The following is an 11901-nucleotide window of genomic DNA, read 5'->3' as shown; positions in this document are numbered from 1 at the left end:
AGTCCAATGAGTTGTGCTTACAAATAAAAAAAAAAGATTCCCGTTAGAAGAAAATAGCATTGTTGCAAATTAACATATATTAGATTCCGCTGCCTCAAGAGATATTAGCTACTAAATCTCCCAGTTCCATAGGGAACGTAGCACAGAATTTTCCCCCATCTTGTTCCTGAGGATGTTCTTGACAAACTCGACGCTGAATGGAGGCTCTTTCGGCAGTTTAGCGATGTATCTTTAAAGTACACTTCAGTCCTTGGCTTCTGGCATTCACTGCGTAACATTAAAGACGGGATGAATCAACCAAAGTATGGAACTCTGTCTAGTTTTATGATAAATCTAACTACATTGACTCACTCATCCGCTTGTGTTGAAAGGATTTTTTCGCTCGTTAACCACGTTAAAACTAAGCAAACATACTCGCTTAAAACTGAGACAATGACAGAAAGATTATTAGCACGGCAGTTTCTTGCGAGGAAGCAACAGAATTGCTACACATGGAAGCCGAAACAAGAGTTGGTGAAAGACGTTGTAGATGGAACCTGCTTCCATATGATATGAACAGCGTCCTATACAAAAAAAAACAGAGAGAACATCAATTTAGCAGCAGGCGAACACTTATAATTCCATCAGAAGTAAGTAAAATTACAATGTTTTTGATGAAATTTGTCGTCTGGTTTTTTTTCCCACAAAATCTGCAGAATCTGGGTGTTTTTCAGCAACCATCTAAGTTTTTCTCAAATTGTTGGCTAGGAGCCCTGTGCGTGAGCACCCGCATTCACGAGGCTGTAGTTTGGTCTCGGTTGTTGTCGTGTCTGGATATAACGCTCACGAATACATAATAACAGGACACGGTGAACATTCGCTTGATTTTATATTGGCTTTTAAAGGTGAGCTTCTAAATAAGGAACTTAGGTAATTATGCGAAGATGCTATTTGATTATTTTCGTAGAAATTCATTATATATGAATAACCTTATCAAAATACCGTATACTTGGTAAAGTTGGTGATTAGGCAAGTCTTTGTGTTCGGTTTAATTTTGAAATCATTTGTTTGTATGATATTCATGACACGGATTGAATATTTCTGATCGGATTATTGCTCGGGTCGTGAGTCTCGTGGCAGGCTTTTGTTGCTCTGTCATGGTGAGTTCAGAGTTGAATGACCTGCAGTTTGAATTTCTGTCTCAACTTTAGAAACTCAATATTATTCGTGGCTCTTCGTAGATAGAGTCTAACTAATATTGGAAACACTTTCGAGGTAATTTATGGTTAATTAACCGATTAAAGCCTGATTCGGAGGAACTGGTCTCACACACTAACCACGACAAACTACTCAAAGTCTAAGGTATTCCGCAATTCAGTGCCCAGTGGAGCGCTTACCTCTTCCAGCTCCAAATCCTACCTACCTACCTACATATTTCCAAGTTCCGACTTCCAACTATTAATAACCAAGATTCACTGAATGGTATTGGTTAAATTTTATCTCGAGGTTCTTTTCGTTGTAATTATAGGTAAAGATAAGTTTGTTGATAAAATAGATAAAAAAGTAATTGTTGATAATAAAAGTAATTAAAAGTAATTGTTGAAGATAAGTTTTAACTTTTAAGCATGATGTATATAGCTAGGCCGTGCCGCCGAGCCGGCTGGCCGGCCGTTCTAGAGTCTCAACAACCTGTGGCGTGGGCACTGGGCTGTGATCAATTGATCATGTTCCAAAAAGGTCTTTATGAATCTTCCTATCTTATTATAGTCATATTATTCTGTTTTTATTTATTGCCAAATTTATTTTTCCTTGCATAAAGTTAGTGGGCCATGTGATGAATTTACCTATTCAATTTCTATTTGTTGAAAGAAATTTTGTATTAGTAGGTATATAGCATTATAGCTACTAGCTAGTTCAGTAGTTGTATGTAGCCTGTAAGATTTTTTTATGTGGGATTATAACCCGCCCAACACCCGCCCTCAGTACTGGCCCTACTACACCGTATACGGGTGAACCGTGTGAACCGGGGCGACTGTGGTGAACCGTGTGAACCGGGGTGAGTGGAGTGTACCGTGTGAATCGGGGTGACTGGGGTGAACCATGTGAACTGAGGTGGCTTGGGTGAACCGTGTGAACCGGGGTGAGTGGGGTGAACCGTGTGAACCGGGGTGACTAGGGTGAACCGTGTGAACCGGGGTGACTGGGGTGAACTGAGGTGGCTGAGTGAACCGAGTTAACCGGGGTGACTGGGGTGAACCGTGTGAACCGGGGTGACTGGGGTGAACCGTGTGAACCGGGGTGACTGGGGTGAACCGTGTGAACCGGGGTGACTGGAGTGTACCGTGTGAACCGAGGTGACTGTGGTGAACCATGTGAACCGGGGTGGCTGAGGTGAACCGTGTGAAGCGGGCTGGCTGAGTGAACCGTGTGAACCGGGGTGACTGTGGTGAACCGTGTGAACCGAGGTGACTGGGGTGAACCGTGTGTAACCGGAAACACCGCCGCGAAGTTGAAATATTTACGGGTAGCGTGCCGACTTGGTGTAGACTTGCGTACTGATCCTAAACACAAGGACTAAAGAGTCGCTCTTTGGTCCGGCTCTAAATTCCTTCGCGTTTGAGAGAGGAGGAATAAACTCAAGGAACTTTTCGTAGTTTACTGGTAATCTTCAGGCGAATTACAGGGTTCTTCATACGAGGCGCACAATTTATTATACGTCTCCGTCCAAAAGTTCACGGAAAAGGCTTGACACTTCAGGAGTACAAACAGCCGAGAAACCACGCAGTGTGAGCCCTAATACATAGCAGAGAATAACAAAATGGAAAGCAAATGGTACGGGAACTGGTTGCACCGAGATGCCAACAACCTGCCGCAGAGACTAGGGGTTCTAGCCCTAATGCACTGCAAAGTTCCGATTACTCTCGAGCGTGGAAGGTGTTAACTCCCACAACACGAGAGGCGCGAACGGTGCCTCAGAAAGCTGTACCAGAACGCTGACAAATATGCTCGAGTGCAGAGGTTAATAGCCCCACAACACGAGAAGTGCTCAGCACAGGAGCTACCCGTACCAGAGCGCTACCATCAACTGATACTAACCAAGAACTCAAACTATACCGTAATTACTCCGTCAGAGTTTCTCATTTCAAGCTAGCTCCAGACCTACGGTGCGGTTAATTCATGGAAGCTCAGATTTAGCAAGTTGACATTATATCGAATCATGTGCACCCCAACCCAGTAACACTGAGCACACACAACTTTCCCGCGAGGGGTAACTCAGCTAAATTGAGCTTATCTCAGTACCCCGTTTACAATGTACAAGAAATAGGCTGATAAAAACATCTATATGTAAAAATATGGATAATATAATATATCACAATAAAATAGATTCATAATATAATCCTTGGGTCAAATAATGGTAAGTGAAAGTTGATATAAGATAGAATAACACTCTAGGATAATTAACTCGCGAGCGCGTGAGTCGATACCAGTTTGTCAATAGACTAGACAAATGAACATTGACAAAGCATTATCAAATACAATGAGAAGTATTATCACCTAGTAAAATCATGGTAATAAAGAGTTTAACCTTTTGACAGCATGACTACAAGTTATAAACGACTTCTTATAGAACATCTACCTCTAAAATGTCTAGCTTTCCTAACGCAAGATGGCGGCGTAGCAGTCTTTACTTTAGCGATGGTATGGTAGGTTGACAGCACTGGTTCTCGGACAACAGCAAATGATTACTATTATCACAAATGAATAAAGCCCTTCGACAAAATAATTGCACATTAAAGCGAATAAATCATAGTTCAAGTAATAATTTACGATAAACATATTATAGAAATAAGTCTAAACGTGTCAGGGCTAGCAGACGACGCGTGGCGCCTAGCAGACGATTGCAACGCTACGCTACAGACAGATAATATCACAGCAAAGGAGATTCCTTGTTTCAATCACGAAATAAAAATATGCTATCTCATTCCTTAGTCGTACAAAATAATATCATAGTAACGAGATTCTATATTCTAGTCATATAAATATATACAATCATATTGAGTCACTAATCTATCAAAAGAACATCATCAAAATAACACGTGGTCAATACGGTGCTCCCAAAAATAAAAAAAATATCACATAATATGCATCCCGTCACACGTGTGATTAACCGGGGTGGCTGGGTGAACCGTGTGAACCGAGGTGGCTGGGGTGAACCGTGTGAGCCGTGGTGGCTCGGGTGAACCGTGTGAACCGTGTTGGCTGGGGTGAACCGTGTGAACCGTAATGGCTGGGGTGAACCGTATGAACCGGGGTGGCTGAGATGAACCGTGTGAACCGTGGTGGCTGGGGTGAACCGTGTGAACCGAGGTGACGGGTGAACCGTGTGAACCGTGATGGCTGGGATGAACCGTGTGAACTGAGGTTACTGGGATGGACCGTGTGACCCGAGGTGGCTGGGGTGAACCGTGTGAACCATGGTGGCCGGGGTGAACCGTGTGAACCTAACCTAACCGTGGTGACTGGGGTGGACCGTGTGAACCGGGGTGGCTGGGGTGGACCGTGTGAACCGTGGTGGCTGGGGTGAACCGTGTGAATCGTGGTGGCTGGGGTGAACCGTGTGAACCATGGTGCGTGGTGTGAATGTCGGTAACTGTGAAACCTGGTGAAATTCGAGTGGACCGACATGTTGGAAGTTAACCGTGAACCATGTGGCGGCGGTATGCGTCATGTGGCGGCGGTATGCGTCATGTGGCGGCGGTATGCGTCATGTGGCGGCGGTATGCGTCATGTTGCGGCGATATGTGTCATGTGGCGGCGGTATGCGTCATGTGGCGGCGGTATGCGTCATGTTGCGGCGATATGTGTCATGTGGCGGCGGTATGCGTCATGTGGCGGTCACTATAGTATCCCAACAAAATGGAATTCAAATAACCTCACCATATTATACCATTATTATATATTATTATTTTTATTATTATTATTATACTCAGAACCTCACCATATTATACCAACGGGCCACAATGGCTCCTCATTGATATCTATAACATTCCCATGTAATGATTAAATTTGTTAAACTAACAATTGGCATCACGGATCACAAACGAATCAATCAATTTTGATATGATAGTGATAAACTAAAAAATTCCAGTGCAATTTACGGTAAATAATTATGAATCACGAAACAATACATTTTTTCGTGATAGTGATAGACTAAAAAATTTCAGAGTAATATACGTTAAATAATTATGAAAAAAATTTCAGTCCGGAAGACGGGTTCGAGAACGACAGGTTGCCGTACGATTACACGAGCATCCTGCACGCGACGTCGCAAGTGCGACCCGACGTCGTTATCGACGTAACCAAGCCAGCCGTCACCAGGAACGACGGCTTGAATGGTAGTTAAGTGGTTTATTTTCAACTTATAAAAAACTTAGGTGGTTTTAATGTACGTAACCAAGCCAGCCGTCACCAGGAACGACGGCTTGAATGGTAGTTAAGTGGTTTACTTTCAACTTAAAAAAACTTAGGTGGTTTTAATGTACTTAGCCAAACCAGCCATTACCAAGACTTGAATGACTTCTAACAGGTTAAGTTTTTTCCACAAAACATAGTCATATTTAAGAACTTAAAAACAAATAAAATGTAAATTAAACTTACCATATCCTTTATTCCGTTGTCATTTCTTGTTCTAGGTTTTAATCGTTTTGTGTATATTTGGATTTTCATTGCAGATTGTACTTCCAATAAAATTTAAAATTCCAATAAATTTATTAAACTGGTGATTGAGCTGCATGGTCTCCGGAACATTTTCATTGAAGATATGATGACTTTATTTGACGTTTTTTCTTTGCTTTTAACTTCTTGGTGAACTTGCAAAAAAAAATCGAATACTCCAGGGCATCTTTGTACTGACTTGCAGACCTCGGGCAACGTTCGTACCTTACAGACTTGGACGTGCAGCGCATTACAGACCGCTACTCCTGCGAGGTCTGCAGCAAGCCAGGCAGCGGTGAGTTGATGACAATGTCTTCATCAAACCGATTATTTTATTTAACTATTATTTTGACATTAATTCTGTTATTTTTAATACTTTTATCCATAATCTATTTACATTATATTCTCCTGCTCCATATTTCGTTTTGATTTATTGAGACATTTTGCTTTTAATTATCTAAGTTAACCTCAAATTAATCCTTTAGTTTGTTAAAAGTGATGCATCTAATCATTTATCATAATATGATAGGATTCATAGGTGCATTATTTCAAATAAATTGATTGGGTGTCTTTAAATTGTTTAATGATCTCGTTTAAATATTCAAGCATACTTTTCACAGATGATGTTCTATACGAATATCCTGGCGACTGCACCAAGTTCATTCAGTGTTCGAATGGCCAAGAGTTCGTGATGCAGTGTCCTGACGACCTCCACTTCAGCGTACAGCAGCAACAGTGTCTCTATCCTGGAGATGCTAAATGCACTATCTACTACTCTACACTGTAGAGTAGTACTCTACCAGAGCTGGGCAGCGCTACTTTGAAATGTAGCGGCCGCTACCGCTACCGCTACATGCTCTAAATGTAGCGGGCGCTACCGCTACCACTACACCCAATAGATTGTAGCGGGCGCTCCCGCTACCGCTACAGTAAAATGTAGCGCCTCTACATTAGCCGCTACAATGGCCAAAATTATTGGAAATCTCTAAATATTTATTGTTCTGCTATTGGGATTTACTCATAAACATTTAATGATACTAAAATATTTTCAAAACATATCAATGCAACTTTATTGCAATTAACCTAACCGAAATAGTACGGGTTAGATACAGAAAATAAAAGTTAGTTATTTTTATGTTTTACCTTCCCTATATGGATGTCTACTTTAATCTACCAATCTCAAAAATTATCCACATATACATATAAAAAATCAGTCTTTAATTTGTATATATATGTGGATAATTTTTGAGATTGGTAGATTAAAGTAGACATCCATGTAGGGAAGGTGAAACATAAAAATAACTGTGTATAAATAACTGTAAGCAAACTGAAACATGAAAAAATACCTGTAAGTGGTAACTGGTAACAACTTAACAAGTAACAACTAACATGTTGACACTAGTAACAGGCTGAGGTTGACAACATTACACCGAAATCTTTCGTACAGTTTTATTCTGTAATTTATATTATGTATGTTATAGTATGTATTATGCTGGTTTTTAAATAATATTTCATACCATTAAGTAAAATTTAAAGGCTTTATCTATAAATGTAGCGGTAGCGCTGTAGAGGCAAAACCTCGTATCGCTACTTAAATATGTAGCGGGCGCTACCGCTACCACTACATTTGCTTAAATGTAGCGCCGCTACCGCTACCGCTAATGGAAATGTAGCGGCCACTATTAGCGGCCGCTACATGTGCGCGCTACTGCCCACGTAAGAGGTAAGAGGTGAGAGGTAAGAAGTAAGAGGTAAGAGGTAAGAGATAAGAGGTAAGAAGTAAAAGGTGAGAGGTAAGAGGTAAGAGGTAAGAGGTGAGAGGTGAGAGGTAAGAGGTGAGAGGTAAGAGGTGAGAGGTAAGAGGTGAGAGGTTAGAGGTAAGAGGTAAGAGGTAAGAGGTAAGAGGTAAGAGGTAAGAGGTAAGAGGTAAGAGGTAAGAGGTAAGAGGTAAGAGGTAAGAGGTAAGTGGTGAGAGGTAAGAGGTAAGAGGTAAAATGTAAGAGATAAGAGGTAAGAGGTAAGAGGTAAGAGGTCGGTGCAAGACATCGTGATGTCGACATTATTTTTCTTGCATAATGTTGCTTCTTGAATTTACAGTGTTTGTATACTATAATCATTAAAATAATCCCTTATAATATGGAAGGTGTGAATATTCCTTTCAAATAATTTCGCCGGCTATATTGGCGCAATGCTAACAGCGTACGACTGGTAGGCCTGAGTAGACGCGATACGATAGGAGGATTGATTTGTCATAGTCTCTCCCTGAATTAATTGATAGAAAATTATTGAGATGTGATGCTTCATAATGATTTTGTTACCAGGAGCTGCAATAAAAAATACTTTGGTATGCCGTCCGAAAAAATTTCGTTAATTGATATTTTATTGGCGATCAGAATATTGTCATTGTATTTAATTTTGTACGAATCCATCAATATATTTTCATAAATGATTTTATGGATAGTTAATTCGAAAGACATGAGTATAATTCATTCTCTGGCTTTGAGATTTTTTTCTAATCTTCATCTGATTAGAAATCACATACTAATGTATAGTGTCAGATAGAAGTTGGGGAAAACTGAAAGTGATAGTCGTATAGCAGATTTCCGTCTAAGTATGGCAGACTTTGATTCGTGCGCTCTACCACCGGATTACGAAAACGAGACGTTATTTGATGAATTAGCTCTAGTGCAGTCAGCCAAATAACGGGGTCGGGATAGGCAAATTCTATTTAGTATATTTCAAATGGAGAAAATATCAGGATAATACGATAACAATGCTCGTAATATGTGAAACATTTGCCAATTTTCATGATAACTCAATCAGTTACTTAAGTTTATGATGCACGTACGATAGTCACTGTTAACGAAATCACCGATAGAAGCGCTCCAAATGCTCAGTAAATCTTTATAGGAAATGAAGAATATCTCTACGAATTTGTAAAATATATATGTAGAAAATATTTTCAACTTTAGGAGCTGAAGGAAAAGGAGATAGAGATCTGAATAATTTAATGAATATTTTCTTATAATAAGAGGATTATTTAGATGGGACTAAAACTTAAGGAGACGCAGGAGATAATGACTTATAAAATTTATTGAATAATTCCATATTATTGTATGGTTATTTAGACGCAGATTTAAACTTAAGGAGGTGAAGGAAAGGAAGGAGTCAGTGACCTAAATAATTTATTGAATAATTTCTTATTATTGCAGGGTTATTTAGACGGAGATTTGATGGTCTCCCCTAGCCAAGCGAGGTAGGGGGCGCTGCCCCCCGTTACCTGGGGGGGGGAGGGGGGAAGAGGGGATAAAATGAACAACCTATTAATAATTAAAAAAAATGATATGCGTTTAAAAATTATTTTTTAAAGACAACATTTCTAAAGAATCTGGTGCCTCTGGTGTTCCACATGTACATTGAATTTCTAAATTTTATTATGAAATATTAAAAAATTAATTTTGTAATTTTATTTCTAAAGTTAAAAAAATTAAAATTTTTCAAAAGTATTTATTCTGTCAATTGATACATGCATTATCTCCAACTTTACGCAAGGGTGCAATATTTCAGATCGATTGGACAGGTTTAATTGTGTTAAATACTTATTATAAGTATTTAACATATTACAAATATTATTTTATTATTATTTATTATTATTATTTACCATTATTTAACATATTATAATAAATATTATTTGTAGCAGACAGAAGAGAAGTGAAGTTAAAGAGAAGTGTTGTAATAAATTAGCGCTCAGTTAATAACTGATATAAATTCTTGCGCTTTATTTTTCATGCATGGGAGCAAAATATAAACTTGATATCATGAATATTTGTCTAATAACAACGGAATTATTAATAATAACGGTAATAATATACGTTAACAATAACTATTGATATTTAACGCTGATAATAAAGAAGTTACACCGAATATTTAATCGCTTGTACCTCCACATCATGAACGCAGGACAATTTCTGTCCTCCTGCGTACCTCCACATCATGAACGCAGGACAATTTCTGTCCTGCGTACCTCCACATCATGAACGCAGGACAATTTCTGTCCTCCTGCGTACCTTCACATCATGAACGCAGGACAATTTCTGTCCTGCGTACCAAGGATCTTCACTGACTCATAGGGACGCATGCGGTTCCACGCTAAGCGGTACCCGTGCTGTCATTGTACTTTCATTGCCATGGAAATTTTAGAATTAGCAACAGAAATATAGAATTGGTGAAAATTTATAGCTATTTTCTCTCTTTTAATTATTATTTGGCCATCAACGCTCGATAGGCCTGCGCCTGCTGTTGAATACCTGCTGATACATGGGCCGACTGTTGATTTTAACGGCATTTAACGCGTTGACTACGTATTGGTACATATGCGTACCACGAAATGTATTTCTCCAGGAGGTAGTGGTACATAATTCAGGTTGCCTAAAATCGGCCAAATCCGAGAACAAAAAGGCCAAAAAAGTCCGGTAATTCAATGTATACTAGTTTATTTGTAGGCTCCGCTATAAAAATTCTATTTATTTTCTTTTTGCAGTATTTAAAATTTAATTAGGAAGTACCCCTATCATAAATTTTAGCCGGCTAACGCAATTGAGAAAAATTAATCACGGAATTTGCCCGGAAAAAATGACCGTCTGGCAACCCTGCTTAAATAAGTACAAAAAAATGAAATAATAGTACAAGATGAAGCAATCGTAGTCACATGCTAAGCAAGGCTCTCAATGCAACCGTACAAGACTCTCAATACTCTATAAACTTGATGGCTTCGCAGCCTTTAAAATCATGCGTTAACTCGTTTTAAAATTATCCAACTATTATTTGTAACGCGTTGACTCTCGTCCGTGGATACTGCTGACGTATAAAAATTTGATGGCTAACTAATGAAGTTTTACGATGATACTGTTATTGTCTTGCACAGAATTTTTAACACATTTCAGCATCAACGTAAAAAAGGCGACCATGATCTTTCATTGTAACTTCTCATGTTTAATTCTTGAATTTATCTCTAATGTTGACTTCCTTCACTTCGTGTGTTTTAATTTTCAGTACATAATTCAAAGTTCGTTCGTTCTCATACATCAAGTTACTTGTGCACTCGTGTGCCAGCATCGCTTACATTCCCAGTTTTTAATTGAAATTCTACCGCAATCAACACAAGTGATCATTGAAGCTATTTGGTTCCTTTAAAACCTACCTACTTTCTTCAAATTCTATGTGGCAAGAGTTGATGCATTGCAGCGCTGGCCGACTAACTATGACACGTCACGACCAATTGGGAATAAGTCGCGACCTTTACATTCTTAGACCTGCAGAGCCTGTATAATTAAATTTTTTAATTAACTTATTTATAAATGCCATTAATTAATTTGCTATATATATAGTAAAAAATTACTGAACTTTACGAAAGATTGATAACTAACTTCATTATTTTTGGAGTGGATCACAATAAACCGGAAACAATTGTGTCATTTGACGCAGGACTCACCAATTATTTCTAACACTGAGAGGTAATCCTTGCCGCAATATCCTGCATAACAAGCATCAGTTATCATGAACGCAGGACAATTTCTGTCCTGCGTACCTCCACATCATCAAGCAACAGAAATCTAGAATTGGTTAAAATGTATAGTTATTTTCTCTCACTAATTTCATAATTTTATTACATCAATGCTCGATAGACCTACGCCTGCTGTTGAATACCTGCTGAATCATCGGCATACTGTTGATTTTAAGGGGAGCGTCTGGGCAAAATTTTATCTCGGCTGTTCACAGACGAATCACTCTGAAACTTGGTACACATATGTAACACAGAAAAATAGACAGCTTTTATTCATGTACATTTTTCGAAAAAAATGAAAGAAAACGTGAAATTCTTAGAAAACGGTCATATAAGGGGGTACTGTATAGAGCCATTAATCTTAGGCTGTGTAAAGATTTATCAGTCACCGAATTTTTGCGCTCATTCCAGCTACATTGTTTTGAATTCGGCTTGCCACAGCATTGCGTTTCGGATCTCGGCTCCCAGCTCGTCGCAGGTTCCAATATCATTCCTGAATTTCTGAAAGGTTCCGCCGTAAGAAGCTATTTAGCCGATAATGGAATCACGAAACTTACGTACGATCAGTTTTATATAGGCTGTAGTAAAGTTGACTCTTTGGTTGAATCGTGCGTGAAGATGACGAAGCGATTAATTTTTGGATT

General features: G+C 39.0%; 1 protein-coding gene across 1 annotated transcript; it reads left to right on the top strand.

Moving 5' to 3' along the window:
• Window positions 1-1926: 1926 nt before the first annotated feature.
• LOC108672098 (astacin-like metalloendopeptidase) lies at window positions 1927-6535 on the top strand. The gene is made up of 4 exons (XM_047884105.1): window positions 1927-1988; window positions 5242-5375; window positions 5900-5989; window positions 6315-6535. The coding sequence occupies exons 1-4, from the start codon at window positions 1927-1929 to the stop codon at window positions 6479-6481; spliced, it is 453 nt and encodes a 150-aa protein (XP_047740061.1). The 3' UTR covers window positions 6482-6535.
• Window positions 6536-11901: the final 5366 nt, after the last annotated feature.

Source organism: Hyalella azteca, unplaced genomic scaffold (genome assembly GCF_000764305.2).
Source record: "Hyalella azteca isolate HAZT.00-mixed unplaced genomic scaffold, Hazt_2.0.2 contig14637, whole genome shotgun sequence".
Classification (NCBI taxonomy): domain Eukaryota; kingdom Metazoa; phylum Arthropoda; class Malacostraca; order Amphipoda; family Hyalellidae; genus Hyalella; species Hyalella azteca.
The sequence above is the reverse complement of the archived record's forward strand: the minus strand, read 5'-3'. Positions and strand labels throughout refer to the sequence as shown.

Bases quoted from the DNA above. Each gene is read 5' to 3' on its own strand.
- LOC108672098 (XM_047884105.1), top strand. From the start codon at position 1,927: ATGTGGGATTATAACCCGCCCAACACCCGCCCTCAGTACTGGCCCTAC. The intron at 1,989-5,241 runs GTGAACCGTGTG...AAAAAATTTCAG, and splicing joins CCCTACTACACCGTATACGG to TCCGGAAGACGGGTTCGAGA. The intron at 5,376-5,899 runs GTAGTTAAGTGG...ACTGACTTGCAG, and splicing joins CAGGAACGACGGCTTGAATG to ACCTCGGGCAACGTTCGTAC.